This window comes from Poecilia latipinna, unplaced genomic scaffold (assembly GCF_001443285.1).
Source record: "Poecilia latipinna isolate Pla-1442-1.1 unplaced genomic scaffold, P_latipinna-1.0 Scaffold96, whole genome shotgun sequence".
NCBI lineage: Eukaryota > Metazoa > Chordata > Actinopteri > Cyprinodontiformes > Poeciliidae > Poecilia > Poecilia latipinna.
This window is the reverse complement of record NW_015112712.1, coordinates 774,785-798,206: the sequence shown is the minus strand read 5'-3', so window position 1 is coordinate 798,206 and position 23,422 is coordinate 774,785. Positions and strand designations below refer to the sequence as shown.

At 41.3% G+C, this 23,422-nt stretch overlaps 1 protein-coding gene across 3 annotated transcripts; it reads right to left on the bottom strand.

Annotated features, from left to right (window-relative positions):
• Positions 1-2,537: 2,537 nt before the first annotated feature.
• Positions 2,538-23,385, bottom strand: pdgfab (platelet-derived growth factor alpha polypeptide b). 3 transcript variants are annotated; one of them, XR_001423696.1, is made up of 7 exons: positions 22,967-23,385; positions 22,093-22,189; positions 16,880-17,014; positions 14,852-15,042; positions 5,643-5,769; positions 4,989-5,114; positions 2,538-4,024 (listed from the first exon to the last, which is right to left on the bottom strand). XR_001423696.1 is itself a non-coding variant. In XM_015026044.1 (6 exons), the coding sequence occupies exons 1-6, from the start codon at positions 23,024-23,026 to the stop codon at positions 4,011-4,013; spliced, it is 627 nt and encodes a 208-aa protein (XP_014881530.1). In that variant the 5' UTR covers positions 23,027-23,383; the 3' UTR covers positions 2,538-4,010. The 3 variants fall into 3 exon arrangements, 1 of the variants encoding a protein (XP_014881530.1); XR_001423695.1 differs by having other exon boundaries at positions 22,093-22,192; positions 22,967-23,384; XM_015026044.1 differs by lacking the exon at positions 4,989-5,114 and having other exon boundaries at positions 22,093-22,192; positions 22,967-23,383.
• Between the last annotated feature and the right edge of the window lie 37 nt (positions 23,386-23,422).

The window sequence follows — 23,422 nt, the reverse complement described above, 5'->3', positions numbered from 1 at the left end:
CCATGACATATTGCTTTCTTTCTCTGTGTGGTGAACACGCCATGCACTCTAAATCCCCACTTCAACCTCTCTCCTCGCCTTTTTAAAATAAAGCTGTGCATGTCAGATAAAAACAATAAAATCAATCAATTCCTGTGCTCCTCCTTTTATCTCTACTTTTTTTGAGTTTATCCCTCCCGTTCCTCTAGCTTGTCGAATTGCTGTCTCTCTGATCCTTTCTTCTCTTTCATGTGTTGCCTTTCTTTATCTGGCTTCCTATTGAGGTAATAAGTTGGGTGTATAGCGGGGAAGTCGAAAGGAGAAGGACTTTCATGTCCCTCCACCCTGGGATTAGGGTGAGCTCCTTGGGAAAAGCAATAAAGCCCCCTGAACCTTTCGTCTGTTCCCGATGTGTACTAGAGTAAAGCTCAGCTCATGCTCACTGTGCAAGCCTGAAAAAGCTCTTATTTCCTTTACATCACCATCCTCACTTGTGGCTTTCGGGACGCCTGCAGCTGCAGTACTTGTTTAAGTAAACTTCACACATTTGAGAAATAGTTCACAATGTTTAATCCTGTTAGAAGATTTTAAGAGCCCAAAGTTAATAAGTCTCTTGGCATCTCTACTTTAGTATGAACCCTGACACAAAATCGTATTGGATTTCTACTGTTGCATAGAGCTTCTTTGGATGCATAGTCAGTGATAATTATATCAATTAGTGTGTAGAAAAGAAATTAAATCCTCATTTGTGGAAGGTTAAGAGCTATTCAGACGGAGTGTGCATTTTAGCTGATTTAATCTTCAGCCATTTAAAACAACTCAAATGTTTAAAAAGTTTGCTGCCTCTTGTTCAGTCAAACAAGCTACACTGGCCTTAGCCAACGTAACTGCAAAAGAGTTACATTCAGCAACTATTTTTATTTTTTATTTTTTGCAAGAAATGTTGCAATAAAAACAAGCTCTGCCTTAACCTTTCTTTTGTTTTGCAACATTTTAAACTAAATGCATCAGGTCTTTTTGCTTGCTATTGTGCTGGTGTAACTATTTTGTACTTTGCGTAATAGGTGGCATAAGTTTTGGAACTAAACATCTGTTGAACCTTTTCATTAACAGAAATGCATTTATTACTGAAAACAAAGGAATTATTATTTGCACATTTGTCCAACGGAAGCCTAACATATAGCATAATGGCATTATTAAATCATGTATGAGAGGAAATACAACCGTACATCGATGTAATCTTAATGTGAACAGTGTTAAACGATCCACCTTATAAACATGGCACTAGTCGGCTTTTCCAAAAAAATCACAAGCTGTTGTAAGATTTTTCACGTGATTCCACTGCGGTGACATTCCCTTTGCTTTGCAAGAATAATCCCAGTTTTCTGCTGTTGATCCACATTCATCACTGTTAACTACCTGGTAAATGAGGCGGTTGTTTGTTCAGATAGGGTGCAAGGTCTGGCCAGCACTGTAATGTTTTCAGACCACCTCAGTGAACTCATCATTTGTCCTGATTGTACATGAGTGCATAAAGAGCAAGTCCCCTCCACAGGGTGGAGTGATTTGTTCTCCTGTCAACACTGGGAGTAAAGCCTGACTAAACAAGGAGGGCATTCATGCAGTCGTCGATTTGCTTTGCTCACTCATTCACTCTTTCAAGGCGGACTTTGCTCTTTGAGGCATAACGTGCACTTGTGAAGCTGATCGGGCGGGCATCTTCCTTATCAGTTTTCCAGATATGTATGAAAAACAACCTCTTGCTACAAATACACAATCTACGACTATCTATACAACACAACTTACCTTTGTGTCTTTGTGGAAATGTTTGTATTGCAAAAGACGTTTTGCTTATTGTGCCCCCAGTCAAAGTAAAGGCAAACCTAAACCCAGAGTTGTAAACGTGACATGATATCAATCCACAGGTATGTTCACAGAAAATGTGAGCTCAAAATGAACCTCTTAAACGGGACATATAGATTTTTACTTTCAATCCAAACCAGGACATCATAGATGTGTCTATCAATGTTAACCATTAAGTTTTGCTCAGCAGCAAGCAACACCCTGTAACTTGGATTAATTTAACTTTTAATTTATTTGTAGACAGGGATTTTCAGTTTGCAAAAACAATCACTAAAAAATGTGTAAGAAGAGAAAAGGTCTTCAGTGACTTGTATAGTTGTGCTTCATGATATGGACATAAAATACCTCTAACCAAAATTTCCTGTTAATTTAGATACATTTTGCATACCATAATAAGACCAATGTTATGGTATAATTTTATGTTGTTGTTTTTTTTTTTTTACACATTTAGAAGTACAGATCACTGGAAACCAAGGATTCTTAACTGGATTCTGGACTTTGGCCCTTTTCAGCACATAAATGTGCTTTGATCAAAACCAATCCATCCTACTCTGGTTATATCTCTGCTGGATACTGAATCTTTGATCTGCATTCATAAGCTTTTAGCATTCATTGACAGATTTTTAAACTACTGGTATCCTTACACAAAACAAGGAACGTACCTTTAATTCAACACAAGTGCACATCAAATTTTCTTTCACTTCTGATATGGATGTCAGATAAATTTGTCTGAAATTTGGACTCAGCTCATTGACCTGTAGCATTTTGTTGACTGGCATGGAAACTATGGATTTAGAGACAAAAGATTTAAACATGTAAACGTAAATCAAATTAAAGTGAATCCTAAACAGGAGTTTAAGGCACCAAATATCGCTTCATTGTAAGGACACAGACCCAACTACAACTACACTTTTACTTAGATCTGTACACTGTGGTACCTTTTCTGGTATAGTTATGCGATTGTCATCGACATATTGTAATATCTGCTTGTTTGTTTGTCTGGAAAAAAGGAGCATGACTGCAGCATAAGGAAATATAAACTACCACTAGCTATTGATTCTGCTTTTTTATACCCTTGTACAAAAGTGATGAAAACAGATTTCAACCTTACCAATTTGACCATCTGCTAAAATGATTTGCATTGTTTTCCAAAAAAAAAAAGAAGAAAGAAAACATCATTCCTGCTTGGATATAAGTATGCATAATATATTTCATAACAAAAATAAAACATCTTCCTTTACTAACTCTCACATCTCCTCCTTGCACACATACATCTGAACCATATGCAAGACTTGACATCAATCAGATATACTGCAATATAATACGAAACATGGTTGACGATGGAAAAAAAAAACAACTGCTAAAAAACAAAAATGACACTGAGATTGTGATACTGGTGAAAGCAAAGGACTGGACCAAACATACCAGTATGTCTGCGGAAATTAATAAAAACATATTTTTTTTGTCCTTTCTCGAAGACTGAAAGTGACAAAAGCAAATGTCCACACACATAAATAGTTTGTAAGCAGCGGCGCATCCTCTGTTTTTTTTTTTTGTTTTTTTGTTTTTTTGTTTTTAGATCTATATGTACATAGCAGGTAAGGCAATTTCAAAACCGGAAGTCTCTGAGGCTGTTTCTTCCTTAATTTGAACAAATTGTCCATCAGTCACAATGTTTTCTGCCTCTTATAGGAAAAATGAACACTCCCAAACTGTTTCCTTGCATCTTTACTCCTATCTTCCTTTTGCTTTCTTTTTATGAATGCAACAGTTTTTTTATACAAACAGGGCACTTTGAGCTATAGCACTGGATTCACAAAAAAAAGTCTGATCCCACAGTCTATTTTCCATTTTGCGTGTCTTTTGAATTGTTCATCCCAAATTCCTTCCATCCTCTTGAAGTCTGAGCTTCACGGCATCTTCTTTTTTGTTTTTTTTCTTCGTAATCAGCAGCACAGTTCAGTTGCCCTCATCATTACTGGTTTTGAAAGCACCTTTGGCATTCTGTATTTTTAGTCTGTTGTCTATTTTTCAGTCTCAAGACTTTTGGAGAAAGTATATTTTCCTTGAACAATGTTTGCATGGTGGGTGGAGAGACAGACAAAGAAAACGGTGTCCTCTTCTGGTTTAGGTCCATCCCGTGATGCTGCCCCTTATTCTGGGAGGTCTCACCTCACATCCGCTGCAGGACAGAGAGACAAAGCTGAAATTACTATCACAAATGCAAAGACTCACATTTTATTATTACAAAAGAGATCTTTGTAGATCTCTGCAATCACATCCCAACCTCAGCATTTGAATCCATGCATTCCCTGCAAACTGACACAACACACTTATAACCAATGATGTTCTGAATTAAGTTCCCCCATATACAGAACAACTTGATCAGCTGAAGAACAGTTTACGTTCCGGGTGATTTTTCTGTGTACAAAGGATAGTACAGGGAAAAAAAATGTGGTGATACAGTGAATCCCAAAAGTATTTACACCCCATGAACTCTCACATTTTGTCCAGAAACCACAAATTAGCAATGTATCTTAATAGTATTTTATACAATAAACTATTTGAATCTGAGAAATGTGATGAGTATTTGTTTTCAGTTTACTTTTAAACTCAAAGTAATAAAACAATCTTTAATGTCCCAAGGAGGATTATTTAAAACATAATCTGAACTGGAAAACATACAGTATAACTGTAATTGGCAAAAAAAAAAGAAAAAAAAAAAAAAAAGGCAACTTGGCATTGGTCTGTTATGTATAATACCAATAAATGGAATTGAGCGTTTATGATTTTTAAAGTGACAAGTGAAAATGTTCAGGGGGTATGAATGATTTTGCAAGGCACTGTAACTTAAAGAGGAGCAAGAGATAATTAAGAGAGGAGGGTGCCTCTTTAGAGGTTAGACGAAACAAACTGATGATGCACTCAACAAGTCGCAAGACCACTGCTGTGAAACAAAACACTTGTGCAAAGTGAGCATGCTCAAGAGGCCACAAATTCAACATGCACAATTGGGACGTGGAGGTAAAACTTGGTAGCTCTCCTCCTCCTCACACTGTGATTGGTGACGGTGATTGGCAGGCCCAGTTTTGGCCTTGGTTGGGCCAGTGTGACGCCAAAAGGTGACGTCAGTGCTCAATTCCTACCTGTGTCCTGTCACAGCTTTGCAGTGGACTTTGGGTAATATGAGCACCTTTATTATGTCACCAATAAGTCCTGGGTGGGCCTTAGCTTTTTAGGTTTCCTTTTTCTACCTTTAACCCTACGATGGCCTGAAAACACAAAAGTTGGGGAGGGTGAAGAGGAAGGAGGATTTAAAGCAAGAAGCAGGCTTTATGGAAACCGAAGAAACCGCAACAGCCCTGGGACAGAAGCAGAGAGTGCAAAAATTTAACTCGGTTTAAATTCTTCAGGTGCCTTATCTGCGCACATTACAGCGCTTATCTGCACACAGATATAGGAAACCTTCAGATCAAGGCACGTTAACTGCTGTCATGCCAAGCAGCCTTTGAACACACACCCTTAACACACAAATTCTCACAGAGCAAGGCTCAAAGCTTTACAGTTTTCAAACAGAGAGTCACCTTGCAGGTGTGCATGTCTGCTTGGAAGCATTTGGAGGTAAGGGTTCATTTAATCCAAAGCAGACAGAGAGAATAAGGAGGCGTGCACAGTGACAAAAGTGTAGGCGCGGGATTTCGGCCATCAAACTTTAGAATAACAAACACGGTATTTGAAAGGGACTTCGGAAACATCATTTAAGGAAGATGTGAAGGAAATCCCAGCTTGTATTTATTTACCTGTTTCTGGATCTAAGTGTTCTACCACGTGATGTTGCGATGTGCACAAGCACTCCAGGTGGTCCTCTAACCTCACAAAGACCTCCTTCAGCTTGGGTCTCCTCCTCACGTACTCCACCTTGGCTACCTAAAGGAAAGGAAGAGGAGAAAGATTAGCTATAGGGTCCTGCACATTTACTCTTCCCTGTGTGTGTGTGTCAATGAATGCACACTCTATTTGCCCACCGGCAAACATCAAGAGGTGTAGTCCCATGACTGATGGCACACGCATAAACTAATTCATAAAAAACTCAGCTAAGGCTTTGCTTGTTGTGTTTGGAGTGTGACAGGAGCATTCCTCAGTGCCTGATTCATTAGGTTTCACTTGTTGTGTGCTCTATGGTCTGTAAGCGTCTGAATGGAGTGTATGACCCCGCTATGAGTTGAAGGAGGAGGGATGAGGGGTAGGATAGAGCATACTGCACCCTCAGGCCCTGGGAAGGTTTGCTCTGGCAAAAGAAAAGAAGCTGGGAGATCCCCTCAGCTCCGACCCAAAGCATCCACATCCAAACAGACACCTAAACTCATTCACCTTGCCTCGACATGTTGATTTTAAGCCGTGTTTCTACATGGATTATGGAACGTTCTGCTTTGCTTGCATGTAGGAAATCTACAGAGCCTTCTAAAATATCCATCCTACTTTAAACCTTTTTTTTTTATTTTGTCACCGTACAACCACAGACACTGCTGAAAGTAAGCCGGCCCTGTTTGCAGCTTCCCACAAACTATGGGGAAGGCATTCTTTTGCTGATATTCGTTCATATCAAGCACATCAGTGGAGGCAGATGGATGTTTTCAAGTATTACACACACAAAAGAAGACTGTTCCAGGACACAGAGAAAATTTAGAGCTGTTTGGTCATTTCTATGCTGCTGATGTTCACAAATTGACTGGTTTGCAGACTTCTGTGTCAGGAGGTAGAAAAGATATGAGACTGTGACCGAAGTTCGCCATTTAACAGGACAACAATTCCAAGGATGCAGCCACAGCTACTAATGTAAAAGCTTAGATCAAAGTATATTATTAAGTATTAGATTGTCCAGAACTAAATCAATTTGGTTAGCAAAGAATTTGGGGGGGAAAATGCGCAGAGGCCAGAGACACTCAAAATACTCACAGCTATGGATTACTTAGTTTATTAACTCAGGGAAATCAAATGTGAGTTTGCACAAGACAGTTCCATGATTTAGAAAAATGTAAATCATCAAACATATTTTATTTGTACAATAAAATATGTGACTGCAATGTTACAAAATTTGTATAAAGTTCAAAAGAATATTTTTTTCAGGGCTCTGCACAATCAGTTCTAAGCTCAGAAAACGGTCAAACAAGCACAAAATGCACAACAAGAATTCCAGTCATTCCAAGGCACAGCTTGTTACAACCACCAATCCAAGAGTTATGAATGTTCTGAGCCTTCATCAACAATGCACTACTGATTAAAGCTCAGATGAAAGCTGAGCAGAAAAGGTTGCATGGAGGTTATGATGATACTCTTGTGCAACTGAGGAGAAAAGGTGGGCACATGCTGTTGCCCCTCTGATCTGAACATCAAGAAAGGTAACATCTCAAATCATCCCCGAAGGCTCTGGAACCACAGGGAAACAATTTCCTCAGCTTCACCTATGCCAGTTGCAGCACGAGAAAGGATATTGGCTGACAACCTCCCAGCACTCAGCAGCGATATGAGCAACACGGTCTTGTACTCGGCATGAAGCTTCTGCACGCACAAAACCAGTGAGAGTCTGTTTTCCTCTATCCCACGATGGCACAGGGCCAAGCCTGGCTCTTGGTGGTGAGTCAGTCATGCAGACAAATCAACATACCAATCCCTGTCTGATAAAACAAACAATAATGCTGAAATTCAAAAAGGGAGAGAGTTGCTTTTTGTGGTACAGAGAGGTGGGGGGGCGGGTAGGGCGACTGGAACTGAGGCAGCAAAGAGGCAAAGGGCAAGCAGTTTTTAGCAGCCACTCCTTTGCAACAGTTTCTATCTGTGGAAAAGAAGAGAAGAAGAAAGGCAGTGAAAAGAGGACAAGCAGGCAGGGGAGGTATGTGGAGCGCAAACAGAGGACAATGGTGTCTGGGTTATTGGTGGTGTGTTTGCTGTTTCCGAGCCATGAAACAGAAGAGGAGCGGGTGAAAGGCCAGAGTGAGGAAGAAACTAGGAGTAGGAAGGTTAACCACCGTTCTCATTAGCTCTCACAGGGGAGTAAGCATGTGTGTGTACAAACAGAGGTGGTTATTTAAGGACTGGGCGGAGTACCTCGCCATGATCATGACTTGCATTAGAAGGTGTTCATGTGTTACCTATTAACACTGGGTTTCTAGGTTACCCATTTGGGAAATTTATTAAACCAACACTGACACGACAGATAGAAAACTTATCAAAGGTTTGCATTTGTCTACAAAAAGTGTGCTAAACATCCCCGAAATGATGCAACTTTCTCAGAAAACCGCAGCCAGCATTTAATCCGATTATCTTACTGGAAAATACGGATGAAAGGAGAAAGAGATGAAAGATGCAGCTGCCTGTCCGGACAGCTTGTCTGCTGATGCTGGTTACGAGAATGTCTGCGCTCACAACTTCTGAGCAAACGCTCCAGAAGTTGCAAGCAGGAAGCGAAGAAGACAAAGTCTCATCTAAGACTTACTAACTGACGCTAATCCTAATGACTAAGACACACACTAGCTCTTCCGGGCCAAACAAACGGCTATTGACAGAAGGATGAAGAAATGGCCTCCCTTGATGTGAACCCCAGCGGTTCATTTGTTTCGATGACCTGCACATAGCAGGGCCATAATCGCTCTTATATCAAGCAAACAAACATAATTTCTAATTATAGGTGTACCTTCCTAATACCAAGTAAGGCACGGGATTCTCCATCAAGGCTCCCTTAAATATTCTTGGTAAAATTCAACAAGGTGTCAAAAACCTTCCTAGGAGAACGTGGTGCATATCCACACTGCAGCATCATACAATCGCTGCTGATTTGTCAGCTGCATGTCTATGAAATCGATCTCGATTTCAATTTCACTGAGTTTGTGTACAATTCTTCCTTCTGAGCTCTGACCTCAATAGGCATTTTCATCCACACAACTGCCTCTTGTATTTTTATTTTTTTTTATCATTCTCTTTAAATCCACATTTTAGTCAAGTCTTTAAAAACCAAACATATCCAGCAGTTTCTGAAATATGCTGGGCTGGCAATATGATACAAAAAGCCATATCACGCGTCAAGTTACGTACATCGCCTTTCTTCCCAATTCTGGTACACAGTGTAAACCTCAGAGAGTTGCCATCATCACATCTAGATGCATTGGGTTGCTTTCCTGTGTTAGAAGTGAGAGCTGATGAGGACTTTTGTTGTAGCATCATTATCTTATTAACAGAGACTTACACTCTGTTGCACAGTCAGTGACTTCCCATTTAAAACCTAGATAAGAAAGCGCCCCTCTCCCATGCTACGACACAGGGCCCCACACTCTCTTTGTATAAATCAAACCGCTTTAAACTCCCTGGAAATCCAGGCCCTGAGAAAGAGTCCCCTGAGTGGCAGTGGAATGATATCCAATCCAGAGGGTTGGGGGTGAGGCTTGAGGGTCTGGGAATCACACCCCCTTTTGGTTTTGGCTTGTCCCCAGTGTCACCAGCAGCCCTTCTGTGTGAAGCCGTTTGTCCGAGTCGGGGCTAATTGGGAATTCCCTGAGCACAGAACACTGACGATGAGAGCATGATGAAGGAAGGGGAAAGTTTTGCTCCGGACTTCCAAGTAAAACACAGCAGGGATGTGGATGTGCACCGCGGGCCATGGCAAACTGGAACAGTGACAGATTGAAGCAAAAATAAATAAAAAGTGCATGTGTATGTTTGCAGAATGGAGAGGGGTGGAAAGAGGCTGGGCAGGGTCACAATTCATCCATCAGGAGGGAAAACAGGCAACAGAGACAGTCTGTGTTTACTGCCCAGAAAAAAAAAGAGGAGAAAGAAGAGGCTTTGTGCATCTCCATCTGTTACTATTTTTGTTTGTGCAATGAAATAAATAAAAGAAAAGAAAGTATATTAACGAAGCACATTTGTTTTAATAAAGATGCGAATGATTGAAGTCTGAAGGTGCATTTCTTGCAAAATGTTGCCGAGGGTTCAATGTTGCGTAAAAGCAACACTTGCAAAGTCAAACTGTGAGACCACAGTTGTATGTAGGAAATACACTTGTTCTAAGTTCTTCTTCAGTTATGAATTACTGTTTACACACTATGCAGTGACATCTACTGTTTAAAATAAGAACTACAGTGAGCGTAGTGCGCCTGATGTTGATGCAAGAACTAGCTTGCGCACAAAACCATACCAAGCCATACCCAAACCTTTACGATTTCAAAAATACAACATTTTTCCTTCAACTCATCCCTATGATTTCAACTCCTTTTAATGGGCAACAAGGAAAAAATGAGTTTTATCCAGCTGTAGGGAGCATAAATTAATGCCCCACCCCTACATGTTGCTCCATCATGCCAGTCAGCTTGATGGCTTTTAAGAACGATAAATACAACTGTTCAAGTGTATCCCCAACAGGACAGTAAATAAATGAATTTTTATAGTTACTTCCTGAGTAAGTACCATTAAAATATCTGTTTTTTAAACTTGTATTGCGCTAAAGAGAGCAGAGTATTAAAAGAGGTATGTGAAGTTAGGACAACACATAGCTTTAGACTATTAATTGAAATTGAAATAAATGTTGTAAAATCAATGTGAGACCAATTAAATCCTATTTTACATTTTTGTATTGAATTATTTTACTAATACTGAAATACCGTGAGAGTCTCATACCAGCCCAAGCCTAGTTCCAGTAGTCAAGGGTGGAAAAAAGTAGCAAACTCCTGTTCATTCCAGACTCCAAGTGCATTGACAGAAACCATAATTTCAGAAAGGGACATTACTAAGCATCGCAAAGGATGAAAAGTGAATGAGATTTAATGAGAGAGAGCACAGATGATGCAGAGCCTTGACAAGTGGGGTAAAATTAGAGAGTTGCAGTTTCAGGAGAGACAGAGGGAGTGAACAACTATTTCACACGTCAGACAATCAGACTCCAACACTGAAGTGCGCAGAGAGGTGATCTGGATGGGCTGAAGCATGAGGAGCAGGAGGGAGGACAGCAGGGAAGGAGTGAAGTAAAAATACAGACTATTGAGTCAAATATGATTTTAAAAATACTGCTTCTCTCCCTGCTGAAGTGTTCCAGCCGCTGCAGCAGTAGCCAACATCTCAGACACTCCCATGGTCTGCGACCTGCCCCGCCATGTTCACACAAACTCCCTCACCCTGCTTCATCCACCAGGAGAGCTGACCGAATCAAAGGGTAAATAATTCACAGCTGCAAGGCACTTCAAACACAGAGGCCCCTCACTCCCATCTGAACCCCCCCCTACCCTGTCCCTCACATGACCATAAATCATTCTCACTGTATCAACGCCACACTTTTATTTATGAAACACCCCGTAAGTCAGAGTCCCACAAAACCACAGGGGTACAGCTACCGCTACCCTCCTTCCCCCCCCCCAGTACCCCGCCATGACCCACCGTCTGCTGGGATAATCATGTGTGAGTATGTTTGCGTGTAGGGGTCGAGGACCTGGAGGCTGGCGCTGAGAGATATGTGGGACCCCCACACTCTGTACCGGCCCATTTCCGCCTGGCCTCAATTGTCCTCCACTTTGATCCAGTAGCCATCAACACTTCATTACTCTGCGGTCTGTCTTCCTCTTGCTGCAGCTTCGCACAAATGGCCTCATCTGGGTTTGCATCGTGTCGAGGACTCGCTCTCCCTCACCCACGCTCATGTCCAACAAAGATGTTCCCCGACAACCCATTCTAAACACCGCGAAATGCTTGCTTGGAAGCCAATTGCAGGTTCCCAGCTATTAAAAGCTACTAAAAGGTAAAAGTGATACACCCTTTAGATTAGATTAGGAACATCATGACGCTAATTTAAAAGGTTGGTTCTCGTGTTTTGCTTGTATTGTTTTCAATTGAGTCTCCACACTTCCTCTTTCCTAATGTCATTTGTAAACATAACATGTAAACTCAACTTTTTACTCATTTCTTTCGGTCACTGCTGTATAATATTTTTTTTCTTTCAGAAATCTACTTGGTTTGTGCGCCAGTCTTTTTTTTTTTTGTTTCAATATGATTTTTCATGGGAAAAAATATATGTAGAGGTAATATAGGTCTAAACATAATACTCACGAAGCATGTGTCAGTATGAGATGATGACAATATCATAATCTTACGCAAAAGTCCAACACTTTCGCGGCTTTAAGTTGAACTATTATCCTTCCTATATTTTCTGCAGATTTCTGTAGATTTCACCAGCTCAGTTCTGCCTATTTCAAGCTCCTTTCTCAATGAGCTGTTTTGGACTATGTCACTATTATGCAAAGAAGATGTGCTTCCTCTCACTTCCTCTTCCTTTGCAAAGTCACTATCCTGCCAATGAACAATACAGGCTTGTACAGAACAGGGCCTGCACAGACCTATTATGCTTCCTTTAAATACCCAGTCTCAAGTGAATTGGCAGAATAAGAGTAGATGTAGAAATGGTTTAGACAAATCCAGGTTGGTGTAAGGTGGAAAGAAAACACCAGAAATCTTCAATGCTGATCCTTGGCTTACAGAAGAAAAACAATCCAGACCCCTTGGCAGTCTGAGGTAATTTTTAGCTTTCTAATAAAAGAACGAAAAATGAACAAACTGAGCCTCTGTTCAAAGTCAAAGCTTACACTGACATAATGCTTCTTGCACACAATGTGATGAATGTCACTTGATAAGAGAAAGCCCTGAGGGATGCCTTCCTTTGGGACACAACGCCTTTCACCCTCCCTGCCACCCCCAAAATATCAGTCTGTTGTCTGTGTGCCCATTTTTTTACCCATGTCATGAGGGGGACACAAACAAAGCTGGACGGAGCATTCTGGGAATAACTGAACTGAATGTCTTGAAATGCCGTCGGCAGCGTCTTTCCATCCCTCTACGTCGCTCCGATTGCAGACAGAGCTCCTATTGAGGATGACATTTACCAGCTGTTTGGCAAACAGAAAAGCTGAGCCTCTTCCATGCAGACAGACACAGATGATTGTGTGGTATATCAGAACTCTCGACTTTGACCACAACATGAGTCAGCATTTCTGACCAAAAACCCAATGACCTTCGCCCCAGTCTCAAGTCTTTTGCAGCCTAGTGTGCTTTCTTCTAGGATTGATCTGAACTTCGATCCATCCATCAAACCAGTAGCTCTGTCCAACTTCAGTGTATTTGTTAAAGAAAAGCTTGTTTCATAATGGGGATGTCATGTAGCAAGTGATGTGCAGAACATTTTCAGGCATACTGAACATTTTGAATGTTGCCAAAAACTTTAAATTTTGCCCCACCTGGCCAGATCACATTCTTCCACATGTTTGCTGAGTCTCCTACATAGATTGGAGTTAATTCCACCTGAGTTGTGGGTTTCTGCAGCTCCTCTAGCATTACAAAGGGCCTCGCGGTTAGTTCTCCAATTAATTCCAATCTCGCTCAGTTTAAGTGAAAAGTCATATCTTAGAAGTGACAGGTTATTTTTTTTCTATTTTGGAATAAAAAGTTGAAAAACACTGCATGAAATTTTCAAAGCTTGAAGTACTTTTCACACCATAAACTTGTATTTGTCCAAGCCGTTGAAAGCCATGCATCCTCAATGCAGCTTTGTGATGGCCTATTACACAAAATCCCTGTAAAATAGAAAAACTGCTACTAATAAAAGCTCCATAGCCCGGATTGGCATTTGTTTTATGACTAGACTAGACTATCAGGCAGAGATCTTTAAAGACTTGGATGAAAGGCAAAAGGAAAACAACTCTGGCAGTCCCAGTAACTGGGCAAGATCAAGCTGTCTGCAGCAATAATTAAGTACAGATATAGACAAACACAGTCAGAGTATTCTTGGCTACGCTGTTTATACCTTGGTTGTCTCTAACTTCCACAGGGCAGACCACATAGTCCCCATACCTCCCAAAAGAGCAGTTCCCCAACTCAATACCGCCACTGTAAATATAATGAGAAATACATCTCATGTCCTGCTACCATGTCTCCCCTGATCCTGCGCAGAGGGACATGTTTTCAAGAAAGCTATGCTCCTCGTTCTCACTGTCATTTTGTCGTCCAAGGGCACACTGTTTCCAGAAAAGACAAAAGAATAAACAACAGGAAGACGTTGAAGCAGTCCTGCAGCATGTGGCACCCTGACAATCTCAAACATTGTTTTTTTATTTCTTGAAACCTGGCAGGAGCTTCCCTCTCTGGGCAATTCCTTCAACAGATACCCCAGCCAACAGCTACCTCCTTCCCTTTTCTTTCATCTTCTCTCATTTGTACTATTCTGATGTCCTCACCTTGAACTTACACCAAGCAAGAGACAGAGTGATGGAAAGGGGTTTGAAATGCTTTGAAATGGTAGGAAATGACATTGGTAGAGGTCAGACGGACCGTTTTGTGGGAAGGTATCAAGAGGGGTTCACCTAAATAAGATATTGGCATGTGATTTAGTGTTCTGTCAAATTGTTCATGTCAGAGTTCCAGATATCTCAGTCCTTCTTAGTCAAATTTTAAAGTAGAAATATAATTTCACAATGAAGTTGTGAAGTTTCATAGTGTTTTATAATTAGATATTTGAATATCATGCTGATGAGCTACTCTAGCTAAAAGATGAAGGATGGGCACTGTTGTTGGATACCCTAGGGAGGGAGGGGAGGGGGGGGGAGGGATGGATGGATGGATGGATGGATGGATGGATGGATGGATGGATGGATGGATGGATGGACGGACTAAATTTCATTCACTTCTTTGGTGAATAAAATTAGAGAATGGATGGACAGGTAAAGCAAACATTTTCACATTTCAATTTTTTCTCCACATTTTGCCAGGCAAACTCTCCACTTTCGCAGGTCTCAGAAACTCTGAATGCTAAAAAATTTTAAGGCATCGGATTTAAATTCTCAGATTTACTTTCCCAAAAAGCACAGAGAAGTGCGAGTTGTACAGAAAACAAAGCCAGACAGACTTACCACATGAGGGCAAGAGACATGTTTGTACTTGGCTTAATAATTGATGATTGGTTTATTAAGGAATCCAGTCTTACCTTAACGGTGCGGTGGTGCTTGCGGGAAGGGTGACAGCGCATGTTGCTGGTGTTGCAGCATCCTGTGCAGCGCTTCACCTCCACACAGGGCGGCCATATCAGGAAGTTGGCAGATGTGGGATCCACCTGGCTCCGGGGGATCTCGTAGATCACCGTCCGCGTCTTGCATGCTGCCGGGACGGCCTCTTCGACTGGAAGTGAGACAGTGGCTCAATGCATTTGTTGTGCATGTTACAACATCTGGTGACGCATTTACCGACCTCAGCTAAGTGCTTATGTGTTGTTGGAATCTGATCTTCACACACACAGCTGCTTGTACTCTTGATGACTCACTTGATGTGAGAGCTGCTTGTCTTGCAGCTCATATCGCACCTAGCATCTTTTAGGAGTGTTAAGAACACAAGCTTTCCAAAAGCCTGATCTCAGATCAGCTAAAAGTCTAAGGAAAAGTCTTATTAGCGTAGCATGACTCGGCAAGATGGCCATTACTTCAGCAGGTGGGAAATTTAATAACCACAGATGTTTAATTCAAATGCTACATAAAAAGGAATTTTTGTGGGTTGTATCATTATTTAAATGAATAACAAAGGTTTGAAAACGTAATAGGAAATTGTTGCTAAATTCGAACAAGTTATTTTATGTCTGTAAAAATGTTGTACTTAAATATATTGATTAGAAATTAGCTCCAGGTGTTGATTTATTCAAATGGGTATCTTATCACATTGTTCATGTGTGGTGTCCAGCATTCAATGGCAAGGTAGGTATGTGTCTATTGATCATATTGTGGATGAAAATTTCAATTTGGTAAAAATTAAGAACCATGAAAAACTTGTAACTAAGAGAGTTTTTGTGTTAGAGCAAGACGTTTGTTAGCTCGCTAAGCAACAAGGGTTGGAGGGGTGTTGGTGGTGGATGCATTAGGCGTTGCCATGGCATCCGCAACCCAGACAGGGGGGGTAAGAGGATCAGAGGAACAGGGGGAGGTTTGGACAGAGAGTGGGTAGGGTAATCTCATGCCAAAGATGCCGCCCTGGGAGGTTGCCTATTTGTCTGTCAAACATAGCCTAATTCTTATTTTGTGTTTCTTTTAAACTTGGGAATATAAAATTGTAAACTTAAGGAGTTAAATGTAAAAGAAAAAAACAAAACCAATTTATTTAAGATTTTCTTAGTTTAAAACACACCTTTTTAGTTTCTTAAAGTTACCTAATTTCTTTTTAGAAATACTGATCAAAATATGCTTAAATAAGATGTTCGCAAATGTTACACTAATTTTGTTTTATAGTTTGTTTTATCTATGTCCAATGGTTTGAGATGTGTAAAACTGTTTGCATTATAATAATTATCCTGTAAAGATGAATGCATTGAATATTGTCAATAATGCATGATATTGTCATGCATTGAATGCAAGAGCTTCTGTGGAGAGCAGCCAAAATGCCACACTATCTCATAATCCTATGGTGCCGGATAAATAAATGAAACACGACCAGCAGCTTCGTCCACATCCAGCATCTCCACTGCTGGGAGGATCATGGAGAGCATGCACTCTGCAGGCTCCACGCCTCGATCAGATATCGTACCGCGTGGCATTTTAGGAAGAAATCTGACTGAGGGAAGAAGCGAGCTGCAACTTGAACCCTGAATGTCTGGAATTTCCACGCTCGAGGATATATTTCTCCCCTGACGCGTGTGTCTTTAGATCTGCAAGCCTCGGGCCAATTAAAAGGCTTGGTGTCAGACGTCCCCGTCAACCCCGCGCGCTAGCCTCCCTTTCTCATGATTCCTTGATTGCAAATAAATACTGGGTAGATGTCTTCATTAGGGTGCCTTTTATCCCCCTTAAAAAGCAGTATAAAAACCACTAACTGTTAGCTTTGTTGGAAATTAGTGTAAAGTGATCTGTTTCATGTCCTGGGAACTTCTGTTTTAGAAGTGAGATTTCGGATTATTTTCAGGGCATGTTGACGCCGTGTGTGCCAAGTTGTCACGCATGTAATGATGCAACTTCTGAGCTCCGACTGGTCTTACCAATGCTCCTCTTGCGTCGGCTGTGCAGCTGGGAGCTTTTCAGGTCATTGTAGTAACCGTGATGATGGGACGAGTTCTTATGGTGGTTGTGGTGCTTGTGGTGCTTGTGCTCCTCAACAACATCGTTTCCCGTACCTCGTCAGAACAGAAGGACGCCATGTTAATGATGTCACAAACAGGGTATTCAATAAACAAGTTCAACTTTTACGTGTCATGTTCACAGGAGAAACACTTTTGCCTAAACCCAGTTCATTCCAGTTCAGACTAGTTACATAGTCACATTGAGATTCAATTACACAGTGCAATTCAATCCCAGTTATAACACAGTGCAATCAAGAAGCTCCTAAACAGATGAGTAAATGTTTATAAGATTGATTTGCAACTGTTTATTCAAGAATTTTAGATAAGAAGTGGAAGTAGGAAAAAGGCAGAGATTTCTTATGCAAGAGTTAAGTTAAAGCATTCATGTAAGCCTTTGATACTATATGAATCCTAAGCATAAGTTTATCACACAAAAAATAAGGGTGGGAATGAAAAGAAAAAAAAAAATCTCCCTAAACAATTTCGAAGAGGCCTAAAGTGCAAACTGAAAGTTTTAGATGAACCTCAACACGTTAAAAACGATTTAAATACAAATCAAGTTCTACATTTTCGTCACATTAAGATCAAACTCTGCCTCTCTCAGTCACGATCTCATTATGATATTTGGAAGGATAGAGTTAATTTTATTTCTGATTAGACCGTAAAGGTTTCTATAAGGCACAAAGGAACACAACATTTCTATGACTGGAAGCTATGAACTGGTGATACACTGGTTCCCACATTGGAATGAATACTAAGAATTACATTTCTCAAAGAAACAATGTTATTTCTAGAGACTCCTGTGACATCACCACAGCTCAAAGTTAAATGGACATGCCTCTCAACAAAGTTATGACTCAAACATATGACACATTGTTAGTCTGGCTACCGTACTGGGAAGTCGCTATAAATTGTATTTCTGATAGAGACAAGAATGCCATGAAGTCATCACAGCAGAGATAAAGGAAATCACAACTAAACAGAGATGTGACTCTTTGCTAGTCTGGCGACTACAGTAGAAAAAGAAACTCTTGTTTTCCCCTTAATGGTGAGTAATACACTGTTATGAAAGCATTTTCAGGATTAAGTAAGAATCTTCAACTGCATTTCTAACAACCAAGTATTGGTTGGCCACATAGCCATAATGAAATAAAGTATATTTTATGTTCCCAGAGGGTTTTTACAGTTCTCTTAAACATGCAAGCGTGGTAACTTCTAGTACACTGGCTGCAGGTAGGAGGTTCAGTTGTGCACTGGGTAATCGCTGGCATTATATGTCAGCCTCCCTCAGTGACTAGGCTAAACTTTTTTTTAGCTGTAGCAAGACGAAGGTGAGTCAGCACTGACTTGAAAAAAACAACCAGCTTTTACAGACACAGAGGCTTAAAGTGGTCATTTGACAGGTAGGGCCCGGTCACCTTTATTTTAGGCCTAATTAGTGGTTCTGTGTCCCTCATTTCCTGCAAATGTTTGCTTTTCAATCACTTTGTGGTTTTTTGGGGAAAGTACATGTTTTTGCTAACATAGCCAGCTCAGTTTTTTTTTTTTCATGTTCACGGTCATCTGATAAGATGTGCTTGTTTTGGTCTCCACCCAGACTTTTAAGGTGGATTAAGAAAAAGTGCAAGAACAGCAATAAAAATATAAAGCTTGTCTGCAGGATTCCAAGAGCGTCTGACTATGTTTGCAAACTGGGTGGGTCTGCCTTTCTTATGGTATATCATGCTTGTGTAGGATTATTCTACACATGTACACTGAGCAAAAAGACACTGTACAACAATCTGAGAAACTCTTCTCATTATCCTACATAATGTAGAAAAGCCTTAAGTACATATATCTGAACAGAGTTCAACTGTGGGCAAACACTCTTTCAGCTTTTTTGTGCATTCGACCAAAGTAATTCGAAGGGATTTCCTCAAACTATACATCGTCCACCCCTGGGTTCAGTTGTTTATTTGCTTTTTGATCATTTCTTTTTTTCAGGTCTGTCCGTCAGAGACAGTTCGGGGAATTTCCTTCCAGCTTGTCAGGGAGTCAGTCAACCAGTTGGCGACCCAGAACTAAAGGTTCACTGAAGGGAAGTGTTGCCTGCAGCTGAAGCTGGGAGTCAAACAAAGGGCTGAGCGATCATTCTTTCAGACCATTGCACTCACACACACACTCTTACTGTACATAACACCCCAATCTATAAATCTTTTCATCTCTTACTGTCAGAAATACACAAAAGGTAGGAGAAGAATACGGCAAATATGGAAAGTTTGATGTAAGGGAAAGTTATATTGGATTTGACAGAGAGGCCGCATAAGAAACAGGAAAGAAAACGAGGTGGAAAGACTACAGCGGTGGAGAGAGGGGGCTTGATCCTTTCCTGGTTCCAGGTGACTAATATGTATGCACACGCCCAGAGTCTCTAGACAAGAGACAAGAGGACAGGAGACAGTCTCTTACCATGAATCAGGCTTTCAAGACTGGTAAATTACTCCCTCCATTAGCTAAGGGCCTTAACTCCCTCCTTTTGCTTCTTCTCCTCCACTCTCTTTCATTCTCCCTCTCCTTGAACAAACAGCCAGCATGTTGTTGACTTTCAGTGTAAGGGACTCCCTCCGTCTGTCATTCTTTCTCATTTGTCTTCTTTCTTTTTAACAGCTATGTGGCTGAGTTGACAAAATGTAGGCTTAAGTCTAATAGGCAGCAGGGTACTTCTGCGGTTGTGGGTAATAACAGGTGGCAAGCAACTCCCCTCTCTTAGTGTCAGAGTTATCTGTTAACTGTGCGGGAGACAGAAGACAAAGTAGATTGCACAACAACCTGCGGCTTCTCCGATTGAAGCCGGAGCGCCGTCTCAAGATGTCTCCGACTCCCTCCTCCACCTCTGCCCCTTACCAAGAGTCAGGTTCCCTTTTCTGTCAAAGTTCTTCACTGAGAGAGATAAGAGCAGGCAGGCGAGGGGCCACCTCAGAAGGGAGACAGGGACAGAGAGGAGGAGGAGTATAACGAGGAGAGCAGCACCTCAGGGGCCAGACAGCCATCTGCAGACTTCAGCAGGGTCATCTCATCTGACAGTCAGAGCTGAGGACAGGGACTTTGCAAAAACAAATGCAAGCCTGCACTGAGCACAGGAGTAGTGCAAGCCACCCCTGGGCGCCCTGTTTATCCTGCCACTTCCAAACTTCACCCCCTCCTGGGACAGAAATCACAGAACAATTAAAAGCTAATTCTGAAAAGTTCACCTCTGTTTTAAAATCTCCCCTCCTGGATGATGTCACGCTACGTAGTATTTTGCCTTAACACTGATAACTTCCCTAGTTCAAACAATCCGCAACAAAAGCTCCGAAAATACCCCTCCGGCTGGCGTCTGGGGGTCTTTTAATGGGCTGGCCAGGGCTGACCAAGCTGACCCTCAAGACAGATTTATGTCCTCGTATAACAATAATTAGCCTACTGCTGTTACTCTGCAATACATTAATCTGTTTGAAGAAAGACACGTTAATTCAATTACAAGCACCTTTTCTCATCCATGAGGCACCAAAGCGGTTTATTCTGGGCTCAGAGTAAAGTGAAATGATGCCTGCTGTGGAAAACTGCCCATTTTGATGTTAATTAAATCCATCACCGAAGTTGTTCTATTAATTAAATCCTATAAAACTTTGCAAAAACTTTCCCCACATTTTGTTAAGGTTCCAGCCACAAACATTTTATATTATCGTATTTTATTGGGATTTTATGGGATAGGTCAGCACATAATTGAGTTAAATTTTAAAGTGGAAAGAAATGACAATGCGGTCTTCTGAAAAGCATATTTCTATCCAGGCCCTTTACTGGATAGAATAAAATGTTCTGTGCAATTATCCTCAGAGATCACCTAATCCCAACCATGTGCAATTTAACCCCAAGCGACTGAGGCAGCTGTAATTTGAAGGCCTCAGAAGTTTGTTTGAGAATGTTGGTGAGGAATAAGCTTGATGAGAAAGAAATCACCAAGAGATGGAAAAAAATTTAGATCAAGGTGAAGTTATGGATAGAGTTCATCATCACAGAATAAAAAGGATTTGGCACAACTGCAACTGGTCCAACCATCCCAACAGTGAATCATGGTGGTGATAGCATCATGATGTGGGATGGTGGTCACAGTTGTTGAGAAGACAGAAGGAAACACGGGGATAATCCTAAAGTTGAGTTAAAAGTTTCTGGACCAGGCCAGAGGTTCTCCTTCTAGTCGGACGGCAAGCTTGTCAGATCAACAAGAGATTCATTTAGTATGTGTGGGAAAAGCCTAGTCAAAGTCTAGACATTCACTTTGGGTCAGTAGATGCTCTCCATCCAACCTGACTGAGCTCAAACTATTTTCCAAAACGGAATACACAAATTTCAATATTTAGAAGAAAACATGCATCCAAAAGCCTACAGAGATTTGAATTAAGAGGCGCTGAATAGAAAAAAATCTCAGCATAATCACACGTCAATTTTCTTCTGTTGTAAAATTCTGCACTATAAAATACATTGAAATGTGTGGAGGAAGCTCAAGAAAACATAAAACGTGGCTATTACGACCAATAACAACTCAAATTCCAGTCTCTGCCCTTGTTTGCTGAATGTGAAATGTAGAGAGTTGTAAAGCAGGAGAGGTAATTACCCCTTTCTGTTGGCAAATCTGCACAGAAGGAGCCCTGAACTTGATATATGACAGCAGCCTGTGTAAATAGAGGCTCATGTGAAGGCAAACAAGTTCTTCCAGCACACAGATGTAATTTAATCAGCAAGACAGTCTGGGACACAGAGGGAGAAGAAGCCCGGCTTGACCTGCAACCTGCTACAACTTTTCACCGGATTTATGGCACAAAAACATGTGGCAGTCTGGAGGCAACAAAGCAAGTTCACTGAACTCACCCTTCATCACATGTGTGCAGTAAATGCACTTGTCTCGGATCATGCGTTTTTCAAATGCGCAACCTATTGTTTAGGTTAATCATAAAGCCGCAACATAAGAGCCTTGACTTTTTATGTTGGGTTTAATCAGATTAATATCCAAAAGCCGGGGTGTCCGACCTACAGACACATGACGCGCAACAAAAGTAAATAAATAAATAAATAAATAAATAAATAAATAGATAGTATCAAGAGGCAGAATTTACCTACGGAGTCAATCTCCAGTAACCGCTGGAGGTCGCTGATGCTGTGGATTTCACTGTTGGAGAGTCGATCGATCAGCTCCTGGGGAAACTCCACTTCCTTCTGTGGCCGGGAGCGGGGCGGTTGGGGGGCAAAGAAATCAAACAAGAAAATAAGGTTAGAGATGTGTCGAGTGATTGGGAAGCACATGGGGCATTTGTTTGGCTGTATAAATAAAGACTCAACTGAGGAAACCTTTTGAGAAGCCAACTCTGCAACAAGGTGCCACAGAGAGAGAGAAAGATCCGTTGCGAATTTAGTGAATAATCAGCAACATTAGACCTCTGAAAAACACATCGCTTTCTTCCGCTAAGCTGGAACTCGAAACTCAGACCGAAAGCTGTAAGACTGCGGGAGCGGCAACCTCGCACCCTTTGCACTTGTCGCGCCTCATCCAGGCACCTCGGGTTGAGTAAGACGTGCGCAGCCCTTACAGGAACACCAACTATTTTTATCAGCCAGAGCGGTTCCCATGGACGCGCTTGGTCCAACCAAAACGTTTGCCCAGTTGCCCTCAAGCTACAAACAGATTTGGCACCAAAAAAAAAAAAAAAAAAAAGACCAAAAATAACTGCGTTGTGCGTTGCGCATGCAGCGGTGTTTACTCTGAGACGCGCACTTGTGAGAGAAGCTGCCTCAAATCATCTTAGCGGTGGTTTTATTGTTTTGATTTTCTTTGCATAGGCTTTAATTCAAACCTCATTCGTATGGAGTTTAAATTAAACACCGCGTTTCAGTGTTATGTGTATGTTTGTGTGGCCCTTGAGGAGATGACCTTTGCACTCTAATTGGAATAAAAAATAAAAATAAAAAACTGGTTGAATTTGGTCACTTTACCTCAGCAGTGGCCAGCAGGTACGTCGTCCACAGCAGGAAGCAGCAAATTGTGGCTCTCATCTCCTTTTACTGTAAAGTCTCCCTCAAACACGAAAAATGTGCTGCCGCGTAGGAGCCCCTGAGTCGCTCCTGGCTCCAGAGGATCCACGACCATCCCCTCAGGGGGGGAAACGGTGTAGTCAGAGCAGCTCGGCCAGACGCGCTGCTTGTACTTGCTTGAAACTCTCGGGCTTAGCAGTCTTCTTTTTTTATTCACATTGAGCTGCGTCCTCTTGGAAAAAACCCTGCGCTCCAGCACAGCATATACCTTCCTTACGCACGCGTGAGGCAAATCCAGTAAACAAGTCTAGCGCACATTGCACTTGTCCTTCACCTTAGCAAAAAAAAAAAAAAAAAAAAAAAAAAAATTTTACCATTTTCCCCAAAAACAAGAAAAAACAACACTTTAAAAAAAAA

Bases quoted from the DNA above. Each gene is read 5' to 3' on its own strand.
- pdgfab (XM_015026044.1), bottom strand. From the start codon at position 23,026: ATGAGAGCCACAATTTGCTGCTTCCTGCTGTGGACGACGTACCTGCTG. The intron at 15,043-16,879 runs GTAAGACCAGTC...TCTCACTTCCAG, and splicing joins CCGACGCAAGAGGAGCATTG to TCGAAGAGGCCGTCCCGGCA. The intron at 5,770-14,851 runs GTAAGACTGGAT...CCTTTCCTTTAG, and splicing joins AGCACCACCGCACCGTTAAG to GTAGCCAAGGTGGAGTACGT.